The sequence below is a fragment of the Fukomys damarensis genome, unplaced genomic scaffold (assembly GCF_012274545.1).
Source record: "Fukomys damarensis isolate Sample0158 unplaced genomic scaffold, DMR_v1.0_HiC HiC_scaffold_39, whole genome shotgun sequence".
Lineage (NCBI taxonomy): Eukaryota > Metazoa > Chordata > Mammalia > Rodentia > Bathyergidae > Fukomys > Fukomys damarensis.
In genome coordinates, this window is record NW_022900951.1 from 110,784,492 (window position 1) to 110,810,256 (window position 25,765).

The following is a 25,765-nucleotide window of genomic DNA, read 5'->3' on the forward strand; positions in this document are numbered from 1 at the left end:
TAACACAGGCTGCTTGTGAGAAACAATCTGATGAGACTGGGGGTAAAGGACAAGCCTAAATGCCTTTTTTACTATTTTAATTTTTTACACTCAACTTGTCTTACCTTCCTAAAAGGAAAACAGTGAATAAAATGTATACCTTTTGGCCCAGCAGTTTATCACTTCTAAGAATCCTGCAGAAATACTTACAGAAGCAGACAAAGATAAATATGTAGCAACATATACCTGTATAAACTAAAATTATACGGAATCTAAATGGCCATCAAATGAGGATTAAATTATGGAATATTCACAGAAGGGAATACTATACAGTTGCTAAAAATAAATTCATAAATCACATAGCTTGACATAGAACATTCCAGAATTCTTGAAGAACCCACCATATAGAGTCACTCTGTAATAATGATCACAAACTGAATAAACCCACCACTGAGATTATACAAAATATTCCAGAATTCTTTAAGCAACCTCTAATGCTCACTTCCAGGCATTCACTGTCAAGAAATTATCATAAACCAAAAATCCCATGTAGCCAAGTGTAGTGGGGGATGCCTGTAATCCCAGCACTTGGGATCTGAGGCAGGAGGATCGCTGTGAGTTTGAAAACAGCCTGGGCTACATAGTGAGTTCCAGGTCAACCTGAACTGTATAGTGAGACCTGTCTCAAAACAAAAACAAAAATAAAAACAAAAACAAAACCCAACAACAAACAAATAAACATGTAACCATAATCCAGGTCTACATAGAACATTTCAAAATGGAGGCACTCCCTAATGTGCACTTTCAGCCATTTGCTTAAGAGTACATAATAAACACATATGTACGTTATATAACCATCATACAAGTCACACAGACCTTTCCATTTAACATCCATTTTGTGAAAATTCAAGTTGTACACTTTTTTTGGTACCGGAGATCGAACTTGGGTCTTTGTGCTTGCGAGGCATGCAGCGGAACCACTGAGCTAAATCCCTGGCCCAAGTTGTACACTTTTTTTTTGGAGACAGGGTCTTGTTTTATAGTTAGGCTGGCTTGGAGCTGCCTATGTAGCCCAGGCTGACTTCAAACTGAGGTATGATCCTCATACCTCAGCTTCCTGAATGCTGTGATTACAGGCGTGTCACCATGCCTAGCTCTCCAAACTACATTTTTTTTAGTATGTTATACTTCAAAAAACATTTTAGGGGACTGGGAGCATAGCTCAGTGGTAGAGGGCATGCTTAGTACACATAGGCCCTGGATTCCATTCCTAGCACCACACAAAGTTCTAACATGTACATATGCATCTATTAAAAGTATGTTTGTATATGTATAGAAGAAAGTAATAAGGGTCACAAATCAAACTTTTCTTGTTATGGATAAGCACATGTAGGGAGAGGTCTTTTTCACTTTGAATACTTCTATAAGATTGGAATTTTTTTATTATGAAGATTGTTTCTTCTTAAAAGTAAGATAAGGAAGAAACAATAAAACAGTAAAGCTCTGGTCTGGGAGTTTTATCTCTGAGAAAATATACACGCTCACGATTACAAATCCTAGAATTCCTGACCTTAAGCCACAGGTCCTGGAGGGAGATAAAAACCCAGAGGAGTTAGACTAAAAAATTTCTTTTAGCCACAGCAGAAGGCCTCAGGGAGTCAGACTGGAAACTTCTTTCTTTGAAGGATACATTCTGACTTTAATTCTCTTTTGGTCAGAGATAAGTAAGCAAACCAGATCTAAAAGGGTTTTAAGGCCCCTTTCCCTGTGGGAAAAACAAGGGGGTGATCTTCTCAGAAATAAAGATACTAGACCTCTCTTATCACACTTCACAGAAGAAAGAGAACCTCAGAAAGAGAATCCAAAGAGGAACTCAGAGTATTCCACACAGATTGAAGTTTTTAACTTCTTTACAACAGTTCCACACACTAATGTAACCCAATGTTTTCTTGGATTGTTGTTCTCATATGTATTTAACTTCTATATGGCCATATGTAAATGTCACTCATTATTTAATATGTTTCTTTAAATTAACTTTTTCTATTTTTAAAATTTAAAATTATACTTAAGTGTTGTTTGCTGAATTTCAGTAGAGAACTTCGAATCACTTTTATAAATGGAAGCCATTCTTTCATGCCTCAGATAGAGGGCAAATATTAGGTATAATAACTATTACTGAGAGGGGACTCCTTGATTAAGATTCCTCATGCGTTTTCCTCAGTAGTGACTGGAAGACAAAGCTCAATGCTCCTCCTAGAGGTGAATGTGAGGTTACAAACGTTTATGGAAGACACTAGCACAAACCCTAGACATTGTGTTGGAATCAGAGGTACTAGTTTAAGCTCATGGTTTCTGACAGAGATATATACGTGTACACATACACCTACAAGGTGTACATACACTCACACACACAAGTGCTTCCTGTGTCACAAAGCTGCCCAGTAGCAAGACCGCAACTTGTACTTGTGCCTTGGTTTTTAAATCCCCTTCTCTAGTAAAAGAAATCATAGATCCCTAAGAGAAATCACTGATTCCAAGGCTAGGGCAAGAAAAGTATAAAGGTGGGATGTCGTGTCAGAAAGTACAAAGCTGCCCAAAAAACAATAGGCCACAGAATGAGCATAGAGGGGATGTGAGACAAATTGAATACCAAAATAATTATGGTAATGAATTAAAACCTACCAATGGAAATAGACTTCCAAGAGTCCATACAGATGGTGGAGAAAGTTCTGTACAATAGGTTACCAACTAGTATGTTGAAGAAGTGATAGAATTACATAGAGCCACTATTAGGTAGTCATCATAATACCACTGGGGGGAAAAATTCAATGGATACTAAAACTTCTGGGTGAAAGATGAGGAAATAGAATATTTATGTTGTGCTCTCTCAAAAGTATCTCCACACAAAATATTTTATTAATTCCTATGGCAAAACATGGTAGACACGAAGGATCAAAGTAACCAGCACTTTCTGGGATAAAGAAACATCATGTGTACCATGAAATGATAAATTGAGAACACAGCATCACTTCTGTGTATCTGTCCCAAATGCATAACCTCAATTTCCTCATGAGGAAACAAAACTCCAATTCAGGAACGTGTTATAACTGACTGGTACTTTTCAGAAGTGTGAGGATCACAAAAGTAAAGACAGGGAATTCCAGATTGGGGGAGACTAAACACATAATTACACAGAACCTGGGCTAACTCCTGAACAAAAAATGTTTTGTTTGCTAATATAAGCAGTACCTGGATCATAGTCAAATTGGAATGGGTCTGTAGATTTGATAGTACTTTTATATCAACATTAATTTCTTGATTTTGATAGCTGTAGTTAATGAGAATGTTCTTGTCTTTTAAGAAATTGATATTACTTGGAAACAGCCCATTTGCCCATCAGATGGAGACTGGATAAAGAAGATGTGGTTTTTCTATAAAGTGGAATACTACTCAGCCATAAAGAATGAGAAATTAGATTCATTCATTGGAAAATGGATACATATTGAGGATATACTCCTAAGTGAAATAAATAAGTCACACGTGTAAATACCGAGTAATTTCTCTGGTGTGAATAAACCGTAATAGTACATAAGATCCTAATGATATAATTGACAACATGAAATAGGAAGAAAAGGGCTAAAGGTGTAGGGAAAGCAGGAAGGGTAGGGGGAAGGTAATATGGGGAAAAATATGAGAAAATAAAAAAATGGAAATGAAGTGTTTGTAAATGGGGAGGGGAGGAGGGGATGAAGGGAGAGCAGGGGTAAGGGGAAAAAATGAGAACCAAGACCTGTCATGTAAAGGTACAGGATCCCAATGATGAATGTAACTGTACTGTATACCTAAAATGTACCAATAAACTCAGTGAGAGAAAAAAATTGATATTGAAGCATTTAAGGGTAGTGGAGTATTGCGTCTGCAACTTATTACAACATGGCTCAAAACTTACTCTCAGATGGTACACACACACACAAAAAGAATGAAGCAAATGTGGCTAAATGATAACAATTAGGAAACGTGGGTGAAGGATACTGAAAGTTCTTTACGCTACTTTTACAATGATTTTTTAAATATAAAATTAACATAAAGTTGTCCTTTAAAAAAAGCTAAAAATAAAACGGAGCATTTATAACCTGAGGCATATATAAAAAGCTTTATTTTTGCATGTTTAACCACACCCACACCTTGTTCTAAAAATAATTTATAGAGGCTTATAAATATGCAAAAATATAATAAATCAAATTGAAAATATTTGTGACCCTAGCAAAAATCTTCTAAATTGTCAGATTCTTCAAAGTACTGTCGAAAATTGACAGATTATGTGGAGCGATTTCTCTTTGGGGAAATAGCTCAGACTTCATCGCATTAGTTATTTTGTGCTCCTGATATCCTTTTATGTAACACTTGACCTGCCCTTAGAGAGAATGAACTTTGGAGGCAGAAAATGATAACCAATAAGAATTAGATAAAAAGAATTAAAGAGATAGACTTTAAAATATTGTATTTTATGCACGTATACACTTTATTAACTTTGCATTCTAAGATATACACAAAGCCAGCATTTCACAAAACTTTGTTATTCCAAAAGCTATTATGAAACATAGTGATTACATATCAAGCCAAAACACTATCTGTAGTATTTCCCTAAGGTATTATTTCTCATATCTGTTTTCAAATAGAAACACGAAATATGATATTAGAATAAGAAAAGAGAATTTTACTTTATAACAATAACCACTTTTTAAATATTAAGACTTTATATAAAAATAAAGGGGTACTGTCAACAAAGCTCATCTGTGGGCTAGCATATCTCTTACTTCAGGACAATCTTTGCACAAACTTAACTTTCTAGTCCATTTACTTATATATTCATTTATTTTGGTACTGGAGACTGAACCAGGGCCTCCCACAAGATAGGCAAGTGCTTTATCACACTGCTACTCCCCCAGCCCCTTGGGACACTGACTTGCTAAGTTGCCCAACTAGTCTTGAACTTGTTGTGATCCTCCTGCCTTAGCCTCCTGAGTATCTGGGATTGTAGGTGTATAACACCACGTCCAGCTACTAGTCCATTTGAACAATAAAAAACAAAAATGAACCTCGTTTTAAACAAAGTGAATTATCCTGCCTCCTGGTATGTAAGATCACTGAAATTAATTTCTCACCCAAGTTCTACCCCACCACTGAACTTGAAAAATAAATTGAAAGAAAATCACATTTCAAAGGTTATCTGTTAATAGTCCTAAATTGGAATCTACAAGTGTCCCTTTAAGGCAAATAAGATAGTAGAGTGAACGTAGACAAATCTCCTGAAAGACAAAACCATCTATTATTACAGGGACAAAAACACCTTAGCACGGTCCTTTTACAAATAGAATAGATACACTACATTTTTTCTTTAAAATAGCACACGAGCGGGCAAGTTTCATAACAGATACATTTATATTAAACTTGACCAATTATGCACTTTGAACAGGCAAAAGCAACCCGAGAACTAAAGTTAGCGAGGGCTGTTATGGTGCCCATTACAATTTAAAACAAAGAACATGTCTGGTTCCATGACAGAACTACTGTACTGCAAGCCAAGTGATGTACTCTAATAGTTGAAAGAGAAGGGGTTTCCCTTCAAACCATTCACTAGAACTAGTCTCTCTAAGTGCCTTCAAAGCACATGGTTTTTCTTTAAAGTTGAAGGATCTTTGCCTTCAAAAGACACAAGTGCAGTAGTTTTTGTTCCTTATGTTCACTTAAAACTGGATTATTATGATCTTAGTGTGTAAATGTGCACATTAAATACAGATATTCCTCCACAATATCCAAATATTGAAAGAAACTTATGAGAACAGACATTTATATAGTCAAATAAATAGTACAGCACGTAACATTAGATTATACTCAAGATTTCTTAAAGGATTCATTCTGGAGATTCTTCTTGGAAAAATTAAATAACATTTGGTATCTCACACTTACTAGCATATATGCTGTTTACGGCTTAAACAGCTTGTTTAGAGCAGAATGCACACTAACACTGACTTTTCAACTCCTAAAAGCTTCCTTGTAGATAATAAACTGCCAAATTGTAACACAGCATGAATAAGAACTGGATTACCACTCTGACAGCAACACAATAACCAGAACACCAATCACCACACAATAAAACAAACAAATCCAATGACAAAAAGGAATCAGAAAAAAAAAGCAGCAACCAAAACAGTATGTGGCAATCACACACATAAAGCCTCCTTTTCCATGCAACCTTACGATATAAATCCCTTCAAGCATGACAATATACCAAGGCACCTAAGGCCCCATGATACCACCAGAAACACTGACAGCTCCGTAGACGCCTGCTTTTGTACACAGTGGTTTTGTGTAAAGAACATTATTCATTCATTTGTAGATGCTCCACACATCTGGTCAAGGCAGGAATTTCTTCTCCTTGATAACACCACCTAGAAATATCAACAATATTTTATATATTCCTTAGGGCAAAGGTCTGGGGAGAAAAATATCATCTGTGGTATTAAAGTCCTAAGGAACTGCAATGATTAATCCTGTAAGTTCAATTATATTCTCAATACTAAATCAATGATCATTTCGTACACTACAATAGCAAAAAAGCAGTAAGGGTAGTGATGGAAGCAGCTACGTTTCTTCCCCTCTGTGAGGAATGGCAAGGAAGCAGCTCAAACATGAAAGGGAAACAAAATATTGTACTTTAAGGCAATGCAGAAAATTAAAAATTTAATATAATTAAAGGCAATATATCACTACGAAATAAAGAGATTAGAAAGTATGTAGTCATACATACATGGGGAACAAAAAAATCTCTCAAGCAAGAGAATTTCTGATCAACTCTGTTGCATCACTGCTAGGGGGGGAAGAACAATTATAGAAAATACTCATCAGTGACTCTTTAACATACAGATTTGAAAATAGGTGCTCACTGAGGTATTAGGACAAAAAAATATTCTCTACGTAATAAAAAATTACGTATTTGAGATTTAGTCACTAGATGCAAAATGAGATAAGCAAAAGCAGACATTAGTAACCTCACAAAATTGAATTCTGGAGGAAAGAGATGCCCAAAAAGAACACCATCAAAATGGCTGAAATCAGTCAAACTTTAATCCTCATTAGGGATCAAAGTTCTCTGCTTTCCTCACAGAATGTTTTATCAATGGGAAACAGCAGTTAGAACAATCAGAAATGGATAAGTCACTTGTGTGAGAGATCATCCAAGATGAACGAAGAGCATGAATTGGAGCATGCTACTGGAGATTCTGGGGGAGCGGTGCCTGTAGCCACTGAGTCTGAGGATAAGCCACTGCTGCTACTACTGCCATCCAAAATATCCGGACTGAGGACAAAGCAAAAAGAATTATGAGCGAATGCATCTATCAGGGTAAACATAACACGCAATGACACAGTTTCAAGGACTCACACACTGGTAGAGCATCTTAAATAATAAAAAGCACAAAAGCAATAGCAATGAACTATGTAATGTATTATATGGAGATATCCATGAAATTATGAAATGCCAAAAACTGAAGGACAAAGTCTTGTATCATCTGCCTCCCACCCCAAGATGTAATGATGTGTAACACACAATAAGTATTCCTCCTGATGTACCATGGTTTTGATGAGGTTCCCTGACCTGCTCACGAGACTTCTGTCCTTATCCATCTTCTTACCATCAGGTTTGAAAGTAAGAGGAATGGTTATCTACGGAGGCACCCATTCTCGGACTCGTTGAAGGCTGCCACCAAACATACTGCTTCCCAATTCCTCCACTCTAAAATCAAGTCTTTCAATCACCCTAGAGTTGACCACTCGCACACTTCAAATCAAATGCATTTTTTATTCTGATTTTTCCCTCTAGTCATGTATCTTTCACAGTCTTCTCTTTTTATGAATTCCTGATGTTGTTTCCTTTCTTACTGCTTTTAAACCACAAAGTGTACCCTATCTCTAAGATTCCTTTTCTTTGATCTCTCACTTTATTCTCCAGGTAAGCTTCTAAAATGCACTCTCTAGGAATGGTCCCAATAGCCTCATGCCCACTGTCACTTTAAGCCCAGTAAATGACCTCTGTTCAGATCCTTCCACTCAAACTGCTGTGGAAACCAAGTGCCTCTACACTCTAGGGAGAACTTCCCCAATTCAGCCTAGGTGCTGACTGCAGGGACAAAGCTGCCCGCCTCTAAATTTGGCTTTCTACTTCAGCATGGAACCAAGAGCCTTCACAATTTGGCATCAAGCTGCCTTTCTGGCTTTGATCCCCACTGATCCAATACATAAATAGGATGCTCTATTTGCCCTGAATTCACTTCTTCATTTATCCTAATATTTACTGACTGTTCACTAGTGCAGAAAGTATGCTAGATACTAGAGGGACAATGGTGAGAAAGACAGACATGGTATCTGCTCTCACTGATTTTACAGAACAGTAGAGGACACAGACATTTAAATAATCATGCTAATAACTATAATTTATGATAAAAGTAATAAAGGAAAGATACAAGGGGGTTTGAGTATACTATTTCCATTTTTATTTTTGCTTTTCCCACTCCTATTTGTAATACGTTTCCATCTAAAATTTCCACAAGCAATAGAAATAAATGCCACTTTCCTTTCTTTTTTCAATGGTGAGGATTGAACCTAGGGCCTTCATTATGCTAGACAAGCATTCTACTACTTAGCTATATACCCCCAGGTCCCAAGTGGCATTTATTTTTATTGCTTGTTGAATTTTAGATGGAAACAGACTACAAATAGGAGTTGGAAAAGCAAAAATAAAATTGGAAATAGCACACTCCACACTACTACATTATGCTCATTGCTGTCAAATGCATCATTAATAATATGACTTTTAAGTAAGAAGTTTGGAAAATTTAGCTGTCTCTAATATTTGTTCAAGCAAGTGGCAAAATAGGTTTAAAATATGAATTATTCAAACTACTGAAAGAGAGTTGCACAGATAATCCAAGACGCTGGAAAATCAAAAGACTTCTCTATTTGCCTTTGGAACATATGTGATTTTTCCTCCTGCAGCTTTTTGCCTAAACTAATAGTAAAACGAATTTACTTTCTTAAAGCACATATTGGCTGGGCAGCTGAAGGACATACTCTATGCTAGTTGGCAGGAAGAAACAGGCTTAGATTAAAATTTGGCCACTGTACAGATAATCGGAATATAAATAAAGAATTCTTTATTCCAACTACCAGACTTATGGTGAGCCCTGGGTTAAAAGATTCCATTTGGATTAAGATCTGCTTTCTTGGGTGAATCTTGAGTTCATTCAAAAACATAAAATATGGATTGTGCAGTGAAATTTTTCTTCTAACACTGTTGACCACCTTGAAAGAAATAAACTAAAGAAGATATTACCAAAAATTACTTAAAAACACCTGAACAATTTATTTCAGAATTTCCTCTCAATATAATAGTTATTGTTAACAAAAAAATAGCATACTTACATTTAGTCTCTACTGCAATTTAGATGCAGGACTTGGTAAAAGTTTTATCTAGACATTTTACTAAACTAAAATCTAGCTTCTGTTCTAATAAATCTGGCATGACTACATATCGGCTTGGAATCAGAAACTACAGATCACAAATCATCCAGTTTTGTTTGTTTTGTTTTGTGTTGTTTTTTGTATCGGTGATTGAACTCGGGTCCTTGCGCTTGCAAGGCAGGCCACCGAACCGCTGAGCTAAATCCCAGGCACAAATCATCCAGTTTTATCCACATAAAGTAAAATGTAATTCTTTATTCTACACAGAGATGACTATACAAAGTAATTTTCATACTGACTACTATTAAATCTTATGACAGAGCTTCTAACAGCAACAAAATCTTGTTCTGATTTGAATTCCTCTCTTCTTCGTTTTCTTGCTTAAGGTCTGTTGAAGATGCTAATGAGCTTTACTTCCACTAATGGCTGACAACTGTAGAAAATCAAAGGACTGAGACAATGCACATTGGACATGGGAGTACCTGAATCAAAAGGGAACTAATTCATTCCAGCCAATGAACAGACATGTTGAAGCAACACCAGAACCAAAGAATGGAAAATGCCATGACTGGGCAAGAAGTACCCTTGTCTAGAAAAACTAAAAGGGTGAAAGCACAGTATAAGCCAATCATTAAAATATTCTAAGGGCAAAACTAGGATGTCCAGTGTGACTCATGCCGTCACCCATGTGCCTGAGCCACTGTGTACCTCGTCTGATCAATAAGCTGGGTTCTCTCAGATTAATGGCAGGCTGGCGATGTACCAGAAACTAGCCACAGGCATCCTCATGCCCTCTGTTAGTAGCTGAACTGGTATGTATGACTTCTGTCTCTACTCTCTTGCCTTAGGAAGGCCCAGCATTATCATTCCAAATAACCTCCAAGTTTTTAAACTCACGTATTTCAATCTGACCATTACCAGTTATCTTGTCGACAGGTGTTTAATTGTATTAACACAGATGTTTAAGCTGCCCATATAGACATCTCTACAGTATCATGTATGTATATGTTCCTATTAATTAAACAAATCATGATGAAAACTTATTTGTGTACCTGTCATATATTTATGATGATGGGATTTAGCCATGACACATATGGCATTAAAAATGTTAGTACTCACTGCCTGCCTTGCAAAGGCAAGGGCCCGAGTTCTTCCCTGGTACCAAGAAAAAAAACAAAACAAAACAAAAAAAAACTTAGTATTCCTGAACCACTAAGACGAATCCAATTCAAAATGTAAAAATATACAGCCATGCTGGGTGTGGGGGTGCATGCCTGTAATCCCAGCACTTGGGAGACAAGCAGGAAGAGCACCATCAGTTCAAGGCCAGCCTGAGCTACACAGTGAGACACTGTTTTTAAAAAAAAAGTAAAATTAAAACATCATGTTAACATTGATGCACTGGTGTACTGGGCAAGGAAATTCACAGATCAATCTTTCCTTTAGTGTAGGAAAATAAATTATTATTATTACTAAATAATATTCACTGCAGAACCAGGGGTCCTGAAGACCCCTTTATTTGATACAGCATGCTGCAGGTCCATACAATCCTACTCCCAACAGAATGAGGAGCAGAATAAGAGTTTCCGATGTGCAAAAAGAACCCCAGTACCACAGAGGCGTGCTTCTTAAAGGTGTCCTTCAACTCTAGATGTTCCCAAGAACTAAATACAGAATGACCTAATTCCTGCACTGTGGTTGGCAATGTTCCCCACATTTGGCTGGCAATGATTTCAGAATTTTTATTTAGTAAAAACTATAAAAGTATGCTTCACTGGACAAACTCCAAATAGGTCTATCCTCAAATTTTAAATTTAATTTATACTTCAAAGATGCCAGATTTTAAAGAATATTATTACCTAGTACATAAATTTAGAGGCTGTAAAACCTATGTACTCCATTTCTGTGCAGGGTGGGACAGGGAACAAACCATAAAGATTAAAACGATGAGATAACTGCTAATGATCTGATCCTTTATCTGCTCTCTAAAAGGTAGTATAAAACTGTTTCCTGATCAAGTAGACTGCCATTCGTGGTAATGGAAACCAGAATGCAGCTGGTTCCTATCTCTGTCCCCATATATGGATGTCTGATTCTGGTCAGTGAAATTGCACATAAGAGAAGAAATTTTCTGCAAAAGCAGGATCCAGGTTCTACATAAAGAGAAAAATTCATATTCAAAATTTCTTCATTACAGGCATAAATGTCAGTATCATTAGTATATAAGGGGTCCTAAAAGTCTTAGCACAATTATAAGCTTTAAAGACCTCTCGGAAGCACAGATGCTACAAAGAGACCGAAAGCATTAGTTGAAAGTTTGCTTAATTACTTAACCTTTTCTTGAGGTGGAATTTTGCTATATTGCCCAAGCTAGTCTTGAACTTGATGGCTATAGCAATGTTCCTGCCTCCACCTCATGAGCATCTGGGACTACAAGCACAGGCTGTCACATCTGACTAGTTCCTAAATATCTTCAATACTTAGATTCTTTGAATTTTGAGGAATACATTTCTTTATCACATTACTTGAGCCATACGTTGGCATTCTGTGAGTGCTTGTGAATAAAGCAAAGCTCTCCTGTGGTAGGCAACATCCTTGTTTAAGGCCAAAGTTTCCTTCATCACTAATATCAATGTTACCAGTTCTTGCAACCGCCATTCAGAGAAACAAGTCTTACAACAGGCAGTGCCACAGATGGCTGAGGCTATATTGCTCAGAGGAAATGTCTGGACAAGGAGTGAGGACCACTGCTAAGTACTGTACCTTCTCTTTCCTTTTTTACTTATTTATGTGAACTTGTTTTATGGCATCTAGTAGTCAGCCTAAAGCAATACAAAAATAAATCTCAACCAGGTGTAGTGGCGCATGCCTATAATCCCAGCTACTTAGGAGGCAGGAGCTTTTCAAGTTTGAGGTGAGCCTGGATCATTCAGTGAGACCCTGTCATTTTATTGTCATAAAATGAGATGAAATGAAATGGGATGGGGATGCAGCTCAGAGCTCAGTGGGTTCAATCCCTAGTACTGGAAAAAGCAAATAAAAACAACATACTTTATTTAGTCATTTGTTTTGCTGTGCTGAGGATTAAAACCAGGGCTTCTACCACTGAGCTACAGTCTAGGCCCTCACCCTGCATTTTTTAGCTTGGCAAAAGGCTATCATTTTTTACTTAACTTGGTTACCTGGTTAGTAACTGAGTAAACAAACCTATTTATAGTCATGTGCCTCTATTGAAACCCACTTTACCATAAAAGTGATATGCAGTTCACAGTAAGTATAGAGTTTCACGTGTTAGTCCTCTTGACATGCTATGGGCACTGCTCTTTGCAATCACCTACATACCTAGATAGGCACTATACCAAAATTACACTTGATCTTAGCCAAAAGGCCGAGAAGCAATACTATACCAAAATCAGCCCTTAGCTACCAAGGGCACAGAGCTGAGGGCAAAAAAGAGACAGTGGGGTTGATCTATTCCAAGACTACAACAATACAGATCAGTAAGGCTAACAAACAAGAATAATGTGTGACTTCTTGGTCAACTGGAGATATGGGTTATCTTACACAAATGGATAACAAAGTGATTTGGAAAGAAGGAAGCATCTAAGTGGCTTAGCTTAGCTATTTATTCTAGTAAGAGGATATCCTATTTTTAAAGTGAGTGCTCTAATGAGTTTTTTTTTAAATAAGACTCTCAGCTGTAAAAACTACAGAACAAAAAAATTCTGAACTGCATCACACAACTGTGTCTAGAACATGGGTACCCTGCAAGTTGACTACAGCATACAGGAAGATCTTATAACAGTCCCTGGTTACCGCTACTGACCCCCCTGATTTCCCCCATATGTATGTCAGCATCTAAGTGCTCAACTTCAGGTGTAAAGAAAATGCTGAAGGCTCCTAAGTTAGAGACCTAAACTAGGACGGGTAAGACTAAGATCTGCGATGGGACCATAAGAATCAGCAAATGTTACTATAAAATGCAACCTTAGTGAGCCCTGTAACAGAATTCCCCTGAACTTTCAAAAACATTTTATCCAACAGATCGTGCCATTTAGAGAGTACCATGCTGGTCTTCTCAGCCAAGCCAAAAGTACATAATATAAACTGCAAGCAGAGCAGCCATTAGCCTGGCAACCCAGAAACTGTTGCTCACAGCATCCAGTTGCTGACACACTACTACATCACCCCATCTCCCCAGGAGACGGACTGAACAGAAGCTGGAAATGAAAGGGAGGTACCAAAAATGTATGCCCACTTCCAAAGGAAACAAGGCTTTTCAATGATCTTGGTTACTAAAAAATATGTACACATTTCTCCAGAATGCCTCTCTATGGGAGCACGGTGAAAAAACTGAATACATTCTAAATTATCTCAATGCTTTTAATGATGCTCTTTTCCAAATGGGTCATACTCTGATATACTTTTGATCTTATTTCACTTTTTACCATGAACTGAGATCAGACCGTTTCACTGGATTCGGAGACAGCATGTTGGTGGTGCCCTGAAAGAGTCTCTTCGGCTGGCTTTCTGTCTCCATCTCACCTGTATCAGAAAAAGACGATACTACTATAAACTAATTTTACAAATGCAGGATTGGTGCTGAAATGGGATCTTCGTTTTAACTAAAGTTTTGAATATTTCTTGAAGCCATTACTTAAAAAACTACTTTTCTATGTGTTTTAACATAGAAAATACTCCTACATAACCTCAACCAAAAGTCAGCGGTCTTAAAACAACCTCATTTAGTATATGCACCATGTTATACACACATGCTCTTTAACAGAAGAAGCAAAATAAAGTCAATCAACAGTAAAAATATTCTCAATTAGCTAAAGTTCACAGCAAATATTTTATGCTAGATGGTTAGCAAAGATTACTTACTTTATGTACTTTACTATCTGATCATCTCCTGAGATGACATCAAATGGGTTAAAAATGTGTTGTCTGGTAAACAGTGTATAAGTAAAATTGTGTTACTTAAAATGAAGATTAAAAATATAAGTGTGAAAGCATACCTGCAATTGAAAGCAATTACTATTCAATTAACAGTTTGGTATTGAACTGGCTAATTCAGTCCTATAGATTTTCTCAGAGCTAATAATATTAATAAGAATTGGAGCTAAAAGGAATAGTAATAAACATTATTAGCTAGTGAGAGTGGTCTAACAACCATAGGTTAGACAGAGGAAGCCTCTACGTCAGTGATGCTATTATTTAAAACATGCACGCTCCTTTTTTTTTGAAACTCTAACTGCACTTGAAAATAGAATGTTAGTGGCATTTTAATTTGTGGATCTATCTATACCCCAAGAAGAAATTACAAATGACTTTAGAACTGTACAAGATTCTTATGACAGAAAAAGATTAAACAAGAACAAATATAACATTTCTTCATGTTACTGATTAATTATTTAGTAATACTGTCTTTTATCTGGAGCTATTCTAAAAATTACTGAAGGTCAGAAAAAGTTGTATTGGTATTTACTTTTCTCCCATCCTTTAATAAAAAAATGGTGAGGTTTCAACATCACCTCACTAGCAAAAAGACTTCAGCCCTTTTAAACGAAGAATTCCTCCATCTGCTGGTATATTTTGGAATAGCTATGAAACTAAACAACCATACTAATTCCATTAATTTCCTGAAAACAAATATTAAGTTAACAACAATAACAATAGCTTTATTTCCAAACATTATTTGTATTTAATTGCCCCAAGAACATCCTTAAGATTGTAAATAGCTCCTTGCAAGATTAAAGAAAAAGACTCTTTATAACATAAAACACATTCACTAAACACAAACCCCGTTACTATATTAGGATCTATTTTCTAGATCACATTGCCTTTAATTTGAAGTTGCCTAAAATATAGTACTTTTTGAGTCTGTGCATGACCCTGTCACTGGAAAGATTTCACCAAAGCCAACAAATATCCATTCTCTTAATATTAGGAGATTTAATTTGTTTATTGGCCCCGAAGATGGCCTGTAGAAAGAAACTACTTACATGATTGCTTTTTAAAAGTCACTGTAAAACTCTTTCTTAATTAACATCTGATTTTTATAATCATAGTCATATAGTCCTTACAATTATATAGTCCTCAGGAATAATTACAGTGTTAATTTTTTTTTGCCTTTTTTTATGCCATCTGGTACATTCTATAAGTATCTGAAACAGCACTGATGACTGAAACTTTAGTCCTTTTTTGGCTCAAAGTAAGGTAACTAAGAAAGCAGTCTGTTATACCAAAACTCTACAGGTATGAGTAATGTGTTTAGGTGTAATTTGGTGTAAATCTCACCTTATAGTTGAACATACAGTATGCTTACAGATATATTTGCTACAATGATATTATATATATTTCTGCAATATAACAACTACACATCTTTTCTACATTCAAATCAGCAAGAGGCAATGGTTTTGGGATATATATGGTTACTACAAATATGATCCAGATATAAGGTATAAGAAAATATAGGCATTATCAGGTAGCTAATTTACAAAACTTAGAATAGTAAAGCATATGTTGGGAATACTTCACATTTCTTTAGAAAAAGAGGAAAGCAATGATATGCGCTCATTTCAAACAGAAATCCTAGTTTTTAATTTAAGCTTCACTAGGTTTAATACCAGAAGTGTGATGCATCTTTTCTTTTTTTTTTCCTCCAGCTTTACTGAGGTAAAATCGACACAAGTGTGAAAATTTAAGGGGCATATGATTTGCTACATCTGTATTTTCAATACGTGTATTGAAAAATGATTACAATCAAGTTAGTTAACACTTTATCTCCTCACTTACCTTTTCCATGTGTGATAAAAACATTTAAAATCTATTTTAGCAGGTTTCAAGTACACAGTATTGTCCGCCAGTCATCATGCTGCTACATACCTTTTCTTTTAAGAGGACCAAGAACACTGGGTCTAATGCACTTCACTGGACTCTGACTTCTTCGGCTTTAGTGAATAAACAAACAGACTGAGGTGAAGATGCAAGATACCCAGCCCACCAGATAAATAAATAAAGTTTATCCTCATCCAAGCATAAATAGGAAGTGCTTGTGTAATTGGAATGCTGATGCATGATTTGACCCAGCACACGGCAATTTAGAATAACATGCATGTTAAGCCATTAAAAAAAAATCTTAAGATAAAATACACTAAACAGTTTAAAGGAAAAGATACCTTATTAAAAAGTTGGATATCGAGTGATCTATACCTATGATCTTAAAGATTTTTCCTTAAAAAGGGTATACTGTGGTATGTGTGCATGTATGTCTGTGTCCCCCCTCAATATAAATCAGCAATTTCAAAAAAAGAGAATCTGGTAACATGTTAATGGCAGAATATAGGCAGTGGGCATAGACAGAGTCCGCCAAAAAATGTATACACACTTCACCAGTTCACCGTACTAATAAATGCCTGCAAGCTAATGGCCACCATTTTGAGCTGAGCACTTCTTGTAACTGTAGAGGCCAAAGGTAACTTGTATTAATCTCATGATATCTCAGTTAATTTAGTATGAATGTATTTATCAAGTTTTTCTTTTCCTGATGTATACATTTTTTGGCAGACTGCAGATGTTCACTGGGAAATCCTGTCAGTTTTGCTGCATGTTTGAAAATTTCTATAATAAAATATTGAGAAAAACCTGATTTGAGTGATGAATGTAATGAGTGGCACTTCAATCACATTGCAAATTCAAGTTTACTTACGTTATAAATCGTCTTGGATTAGAAACAGGATTTGATGGCAACCCACTGCTACTCACAAACATTTGCAAAGATGGTGAAAAGCATTGCTAGAAAAAATACATTTAACATTAAAATAGTTCTTGTATTCCAGTTTTCAAAGGATTCTTTTGACACAGATTTTTATTCAAGTCACTGTATACTTTAAAAGTGAGGTGATTTGTGGACAAAAATGTTTTAGACAGTAAACTTCTCAGTATATATAAAAAGACAGTTAATACATTATCAATGATCCTACCTTTCCAAATCCTCTAGTGGGTGAAGGTGCTGGGGAAACCGGAGTGAAGTCAATTTTCTTAGGAGAATATAATTTCTCCGGCTTGTCAAAATCATTATCACTCTGTAAACATAAAGTGTCACTTAGTCATAATTATTCAGCACATGGCAGCTCTTATGTACACTATACATACATTTTATGAGCAGAATTGTGTCTATTTTAATATTCTTCTGGAAAAGTAGAGATCAAAACCAAGAATCAATTTGGAAGCAGACAGGAAGGAAACATATGAAATAGTGAACAACATAAAGATTTCTAGAAAATAAAAAATAAGTGAACACCGGAAAACTTTACCAGGTTCAAGCTTTCATCCCATGATTGGCTTATTTGCATTACTGTTTGCACTTCCCTAAATAGGCAAAAGGAAAGGGCATCAGTGTTTACAAACAAGACATATGAGTTGAAGGCCCTGGTCTTATGAAGCACTAACCTTTCATGTGCAGTTTCTCTATTCATTACATCCAGGCTTTCTTCCTATAAGGACAAACATATGTGCTAACATCATTTTTCACCACATGGTTTGCTATTCCAAATAAAATTAAAAGACTTCTCTATCTTTTTTGGCATAATCACAGGTGAGCAGAACTAACATTCTAAGAATGTCAACAATGCCACATCTGTATTTTATCTGCACACTTCCAAGAATTTTAATCTATATCCAACTAACCAGAGTTGCATTGTGACGCTTTTTAATATTTAAATCTTCAAAACCAAAAATAAAACTATAAAATCCAAAAATTTCAGATCTGAGCTAGTAAGTAAAATTTACCCTTTTGATTTGATGCAGTCTGCTACTAGGGATACGATTAGTTGAAGATGACAGCAACTGGAAAGAAAAAGTAAACATTTACTATTTTCTGAATCACAAAGCAGCAGTCTGCTATCAGTGCTGGTGTATGACCTCTTCCTAGATAATTTTTTCATATTCTTCTTAGAAATTTAGTGCTTTAAGTCCCTGAACATTAATGCACCAGAGGCAGTACATTCAGTCTTTAAGAAGTACACCAGGTGTCCAACCTCAAAGCACCATCTGTCGCTAGACAGCACTGGCTTTAGCACTTTTCCCAAATGAATGCAGAGCTGTGTAAATTTGGGGGGGAAAAGACTCTGGACGTTGGAGATATCCATTACCCCACTTATCTAAAATAAGGAACTAGAGGAGAAGGGAAAGAAAAAACACTAGTGTTATGAATTTTATTACCGATGCACCCAACAGAAGACAGGCTAACAAGCCCAATATAATATTTTGTCTGTGACTTATATTCTCCAAAATACTTAAAAACTGAAATATGGAGATTTTCTTTCTATAATCTAAACGAACTCTAAGTTTGATCACTAATACTATCACAATAAACCTTTCCAGTTAAAGAAAAATCAAATGCAAGTTGTGATGGTTGCTTTCCCTTACATCATTCTTTTCTTAACAACACAAAACTGAAATAAACTGGGGGACAGATTTCTAATCCTTCAAAAAAATCACAATCTTGACACAATACATAGGATGAATTCATAATCAACAGATCTTAAAGGGTTTTAACTGTCATAATATAAACAAGTATTGCAAAGCTCTAGCACTATAAAACCAAATAAGATACTATTTAAGAAGTCCTATGCTATTAAAACTTTATGAATACCAGCCGGGTGTGGTGGTACACGCCTGCAACCCCAGCACTCAGGAGGTGGAGGCAGGAGGATTGCTGTGAGTTCAAGACCAGCCTGGGCTACATAGTGATAGTTCCAGGTCAGTCTCAACTATATAGTGAGACCCTATCTCAAAAAAACAAAGCAAGAAAAAAAACTTTATGAATACCAATGTAGTAAGCAGTATGTGTTTATTTACTTAGTAATGGTGGTAGTGGTGTTGGGGATTGAACCCAGCCAGGGCCTTTGCACAGAGCTACATCTCCAGCCCCTTTTATGGTTTTTGCTTTGAGACGGGTTTTGGCTAAGCCCCTCAGGCTGGGCTCAAACCTGTAATCCTCTTGCGTCAGCCTCCTAGAGTACCAGGAGTACAGGTGTGTGCTCCCACACCTGGCTTGCACATTTTTTTAGGCAAAAGCTAATTCAGGTAAAGTTTTTAGAATTTGTCCATTGAAACATGATTTTATTTCAAAAAAATATCTCTTCACTACCCATCCCTTTCTTTTACACTTTTTTTCCTCCTAGGTTTTGAAAAGACAAAAGCTTCACTAGAAAACTCCTTTTAAAGTTTATTTTCCATTATGAAAGTAGTAAACATTTACTGGTGAACTATTAACAAGGCCATATGAAAAACACTATGCTACCAAACAAGCAGGAAAGGTAGGAACCTTTCTAATAGACTGACAGGGATACAGGCACACATGTCAGAGAACCAAAGAAACCCAAAAGGCAGTGAAATGAGGAAAGCCGAAGTGAGGATGGTTACAAAACTAGACTGTGGAGAAAGTCAGAAATTTAGATGTTGTGCTTATATAATATACAACTTATCAATTTTAGACTAAACTAGACAAGTGACCCAGAAAGAGGGACAGAGAACAGCAAAGCTGTGTCTAGAACCAGAAATGAGAATAATGTATCAGCTGAAAAAAAAAAAAAGCCAAGAGCTTCAAGGAAGTATCGCTAATGGTGTTAAGTAAAGCTGAGCTTCAAATAAGGAATGAACCCTCTGACATTAGCAATTAAGTGGACATGAGTGACATTTTCAGAGATAGCTTTTTAATGGTATTAAATTGGCAATAAATTAGGAGACAAGCAGTTGAATGTTGATTGTGCTTTGATAAAGCTTGTGGAAAGGAAGGAAAGGGAGGGAGAAACCTATGAAAAAGAAACAGTTTGTTTTCCTTGTATTAGATGGTTGAGTCGGGAGAAGGTGGGAGGAAAAGTGCCAGAGAGGAAGACGGGAGCTACAGGCAGAGGAGAGAATAGCGAGCAAAGCGACAGGACAGTCAGAGACGTGTGAACCATCAGGGAGTAATGCCATGTGTGAAGGCAAAGGCATTTTAAGAAAAAGAAAGCTGGTGTTTATATAAAACTAGTGTCTATCTTCTCTGCGAAGTGAGAAGGGTCATGGGCTGGAAGTGAAATGTGGTGAGACAGGAAACTGGCAGGGTCTAAAATCAAAAAACAGTGATTCAGAATATAGCTTTGGAGAACAGCACAGAACCAGTGGTACCTGAAACCCCACTTTCCCCAAAAGAATTCACCTTCTTTGCCCTCAAGAATCAGTCCTCTTGATTTCTCTAGTACTAATCAAGGCAACCCCCTTCCCCTTTCCCAAGAAACGTAATTTCAATCACTTCAGCGTCCCTGCACTAATAGCTGGTAAAGCATGAAGATCCTACTTCTGCCTGTCTCTTTCACCTTCCCCTCCTTTCCATTTTGTTTGCAAACACTTGACTCTTTGCAGGTTATTATAAAACACAGATAAGAACATCATGATTTAGAATGCAGTGCGACATCATATATAGGCAGCATCATTATTATCATAAGAGTGGAAACCGGGGCAAAGGAGATAGAAGGATTAAACTCTGGTCCTTTCAAAGGACCAGAAAGCTAGAAAGAAAGACAATAGGATGGGGGTGAAGGTAGAAATAGGATCAACCAAGAGCAGTGACTCACCAAAGCCCCTTCAGAAAATAAGGTATTTGTGGGCAGCCACTGTCAAAGGTGTTTGTTAGGGAGTGACGAGATGAACCTAGATCAGAGTTGGTAAGAATCTTCAGTTTACAAAAGAGGTAACTGAAGTGTAGAGCGGAAAATTCATTTTTTTTCTTTTTTTGCTATGCTACTCTTATCAGGGAGCACAGTTGCATAAAATGTAAAAACATCTTTCATATAGCCAGCAAAAATAAGTGGTTACATTTTCCAGTATGCCCCAGGAAGGAGGTGAAGGAAAGCAAATCTCTAAATAGCTAATATTTCCCCCTTTAAGTATTTTTAGTCACTTCGGCTGGAAATCTTTTAAAAATGTGATATATTGTTCCTTCTCAAACATTATACCAAACAGAATGGCACTGGAAGATCTCTATTCTACCACTTACTACTGTGTGATTCGGAGCAAATAATTTATGTTGTCTGAGTCTTAACTGGCCCTGTTTTTAATTGGGAAAAATACTTGTTGCCCTGACCATTTCATAGAGGTTGTTATAAAAATGAAACATGTGACAGTACTTTGTACCGTGTAAAATATCATTCAAGTGTAGATATTACTGGAATTTAAGAAAAGGTGAATCCTTAAAAAACATTATTATATGGCCCTATATTAGTGACATGCTCAGGAACTATCAATAAGTTTTTAGCTGCAAACTAATTTTTTTAAACCTTTTACAGTTTTACCCTCTCCTCCTTTGCTAGCAGCTATCAGCATACCTTTAAGCGAAGTGTACCTCATCTGAGTTGCTGTTTTTCACATACTACTTGGTTGGGAGCTTATTACAATTATGCACAAATTTGTAGATGATTCAGAAGTCAGAGAGGCACTCCTATAAATAAACTGATAAACGTCTGTGCATAGACTACGGAAATCTAGTCCAGCCATTTAGAGGTCCGTGTGCTTACACCTCAGATGTCTTCCACAGCACTGTAGCTGCTGGATGAGAGAGCTCTGCGTGTGAAGTGCCACTATATAAAAGCCTCCTAATTTTTTCTAAAGCAACCGTCTAATAATGTGATCTGCAACATTTCTCTCTAGCTATCAACAATAGTCACAATCAGCAACTCTTCTGAGAAGAGAGTGTTTAGAAAATCATCGTCGTCTGACAGATGAATTTCAGAAACAAACATTCTGCCACTGTTTAAATGATGCTTACTTACATTCTAGGACAAGTAAAAACCACTATCTGTAGGTATAGTTAGAAGTTAGAATCTTGATTTACCTCCCAAGCATAATAAAAGAAGTGACAAATAACAATGAACAATTTATTAAAATACCAAATCCTAGAGAGAGAAAATAATTTTTTCAAAGAAAAATAATTTTTTACAGTCTCCTTTTATAACAAAAGCTGAATGGCCACAGCAAAACTAATAAACAAGGCAGATAGTATCTTTTATTTTTAAAACAATCATGTATAGCATGTGATTTCCAAGTAGACTGCGTTTCCAAGTATTTTCTCTGAACCAAATCACTTTGAACACTTTGCTACTTACCAAACTGTGAGTGTTCATAATTGTTGTACTGTTCCTCCGAGTTTTAAATGCGTAAGGTTGAAAAACCTGTGAAAGGTCACTGTAAAGTAAAAATAAAATAATTAGTGTTCTAAAGACATATCGTTCAGCCGTATTAGTGTTAATTCTGTACTTAACAATGAAATCTTCGATGGCTCTCTGTTCCAACAAAGCAGCAGGCTCTGTCCTCCGCTTCGAACTGCTGCCGCTGTGGGTTTGCGGAGAATTGAGAACTGAGAACTGATCTCTACAGTTGCGGGGCGGTTCCAACAGGGGTGGGGTGGAGCCTCAGACTGGTTCAATCCAGCTGGCTCGGTCAAAGCCACGCCCCCAGCCCAGCCAGGTCCTGTCTCCCTCATAGAATCCAATTATGATGTTCTGTGCATGCCTTCCTCCACCTTTTCTAGAAGCCAAGCAGCACGTCTCTGAGGACCAGCAGGAAAAGGGCCATATCTCTGAAAGCAGCCTAACTGAATAAACTTACCTGAGGCTTTTGTCTTCCCAGCCCAGACTGTCACTTGTGCCTGGAATGCCCTCACTACTATCATCTGTCAAATTCTTTTCCTTCCACACCCACCTCAAACACCATGCCCTCCACAAAGGCATTGCACAAACCTGTACTCACTCCACAAAACTAAGGCTACCATTCCCTCCTTTAAACCCGAAGAGCACACTGGGAAATGAAACACTTGAGGCATTTTTTTTGAGAGGGTCTTAGCATATAGCCCAGGTTGCTCTTGAACCCCTGGGAGCTCAAACTCTCATCCCTATGCCCAGCTAAAAAATACTTTAATGGTGCTGGGGATCAAAACCAGACCTTTACACATGTCAAGCTCACTCTACCACTACACTACATTCACATCTCTGCTTTCTTGTTTTTATTGCTTTGTAGAACTGGTGAAGAACCCAAAATCTCTCATATGCTAAGAATGGGTTCCACTACTGAGCTTTAGTCCTAGCCCCTACTTTTCCTTTTAGTAAAGAAATAGAATTCCCCAGACTAGCATGGTGGTACATGCCTGTAATCCCAGCTCTCCAGAGGCTGAGGCAGGAGAATCACAGTGAGTTTGAGGCCAGCCTGGGCTACACAGTGAGTTCAAGGTTGGCCTGAACTATATAGTGAGACCTTGTCTCAAAAAAGCCCCCCTCCCCAAAAGAAGAAAAGTATTTCCCAGCACAGAAAAAAAGGTGTGTGTGGTGGTGGTGGGGGCAAAACAGTGTGCATGTGTCTTAAACCTCTTGGTACAGAGAGGCTTTACTCCTCTTCATATAAAATCCCCACAGTGCCTAGTAAAGGCTGTGTCCATGATTATAACAGTTCAAGAAGTTCAGTGGCTCAGTGCTTACCCAGCATGGACAAGACCTAGGGTTTCATTCCCAACACTGAAAACAAAAGTGTTGAAGGATTTTCAGAATGCAATTGGATTGGGCTCCAAGGGACCACTGAGATTGCATATTTCAGCTCCCCTAATTTTTACATGAGAAAACAGATTCAGAAAGGTTAAATGACTCATTCATAAGCACAGCTAGTTGGTGAAAATTGGGATACAGTTTAGGTCTGCTCATACGTCTTCTGTCATATCATAGTACCTGTCAAATAATTACTTAGATTGTGATTCACAAAACAGCAGTTTTTTTACAATTACCTAAATGCAGGTCAGTGGGATCATCCAAGTCCCTAGCAACGGCTTGCTTACCAGATTGTAAAAGACAGGGGAGGGGGGGAGAGGGAGAGAGGGAGGCAGGGAGAGAGATTTGGAAAGACAAAATAGTGGAGGGAGAGAGAGAGAGAGAGAGAGAGAGAGAGAGAGAGAGAACGCGCGCTAGAGAAAGCAATTTATTCTTAATGTATATTAAAAAATGCAGGGCCAAGAATAACATCAGAAAAAAAAATCACTCCATCACTCCTCAGTTCCAAAATTATATTTAATGAAAAACGTAAACCTGTTTTGTCACCAAAATACAGATGTTATAATCAGTTCAAGAGACACAAATTACCTTTTTTTAATGCCTTCACTGTGCTTCATTAATATAGTTTTGGCTAATTGCACTCCTGTCTCATTTTATGGACTAATGCCATTTTTGAAGGGTCTCACAAATTGGGTTCTCTACCTAAGATGAATTGTGTATTTATAAAAGTGAAATGTAATGGCTTAGTAGGTTAGCTGACCTAACTTTTTCACTATTGCCAAGGTTCTACTTTTAAATAGACTCTCTGGTGTCTTCTTCACAGGAAAACACAAGACTCTGCTACTGAAATTAAAGGGTCGATTCTTTCCATTGTTGTCTCAAACCTTGTTTCCACTAACCTAAGCTACAAGCCATCCTTTTTTATTCACTGAAATACAATTCTGGCAGCTTTTGAATCTAAAAATACCTGGGCAAATCCAAATCAGTTAATGTGACATGAACAAACCATTCAATTACAAGTTATTAAATAAATTGTGATGTATTAAAACAAACCTCTGCTAATGTCAAGGTTCTAAACTCAGATTAGAAATAGCAGCTCTTACTGACAAGTGTCAAGTTGCAAGCCTAGTTCCAGGGGCTTCCGTCTGACATTTCCTGGTGCAAATTAGCTAGAGCAAGCAACCTGTCAGAAGAGCCAGAAGCTTTCTGCAGTTCCCTTTAGCTTGGGACAACATGGTCCCCAGGTGTGTGGGGGGGGTGTTTCCCGATATGGACCAGAGTTTGAGGTCAAACTTTTGCTCCTCCTTAGGGCCCAAGTCACTGTCAAGCAAACAATTCTACAACCCCTCGGTTTGGAGAGCCCAAACGCACACCTAAAAGACTGCCTCCACAGGGTCCAGAAGCCTTTGGACCCTGTCTTCCATCCTCCCCACTCTTGCTCACCTGAGCCCGTGGATCAGAGGAGCGCTGTTGGACCTCCTCAGGGTGCTCCCATGAGATCTGTCAGGCTCAAAGTCAAGCTCCATTTTCTCCTGAGCCATGTCGGAGACTTGCAGGAGGGCACAGCGGGCAGTACTCAGCTCCTGGTGCTTAGCTATGGGCTTCCAAGACTCACTGCAAGACTGAGCTTCTGGGGACTGGCAGCTGGGGGCGGGGGCTAAGGGGCGGAGGCTTGGGGGCGGAGAAAA

General features: G+C 37.3%; 1 protein-coding gene across 6 annotated transcripts; it reads right to left on the reverse strand.

The window, feature by feature from the left end:
* Window positions 1-4,495: 4,495 nt before the first annotated feature.
* Fam122b (family with sequence similarity 122B) lies at window positions 4,496-25,759 on the reverse strand. Of its 6 annotated transcripts, XM_010614285.3 has the most exons (11): window positions 25,521-25,759; window positions 22,650-22,728; window positions 18,292-18,348; window positions 17,953-17,996; window positions 17,817-17,871; window positions 17,484-17,585; window positions 17,210-17,295; window positions 16,387-16,451; window positions 13,947-14,043; window positions 7,202-7,339; window positions 4,497-6,431 (listed from the first exon to the last, which is right to left on the reverse strand). In XM_010614285.3, exons 1-11 carry the CDS (start codon window positions 25,616-25,618, stop codon window positions 6,362-6,364), a joined length of 891 nt encoding a protein of 296 aa, XP_010612587.1. In that variant the 5' UTR covers window positions 25,619-25,759; the 3' UTR covers window positions 4,497-6,361. The 6 variants fall into 6 exon arrangements, with proteins under 6 accessions (XP_010612588.1, XP_033616180.1, XP_010612587.1 ...); XM_010614286.3 differs by lacking the exon at window positions 18,292-18,348 and having other exon boundaries at window positions 4,496-6,431; XM_033760288.1 differs by lacking the exon at window positions 7,202-7,339.
* Between the last annotated feature and the right edge of the window lie 6 nt (window positions 25,760-25,765).

Bases quoted from the DNA above. Each gene is read 5' to 3' on its own strand.
- Fam122b (XM_010614285.3), bottom strand. From the start codon at position 25,618: ATGGCTCAGGAGAAAATGGAGCTTGACTTTGAGCCTGACAGATCTCAT. The intron at 18,349-22,649 runs GTAAGTAGCAAA...TTTTCTTTCCAG, and splicing joins TTATGAACACTCACAGTTTG to TTGCTGTCATCTTCAACTAA. The intron at 16,452-17,209 runs GTAAGTAAACTT...TATTCACTAAAG, and splicing joins AATCCAAGACGATTTATAAC to CCGAAGAAGTCAGAGTCCAG.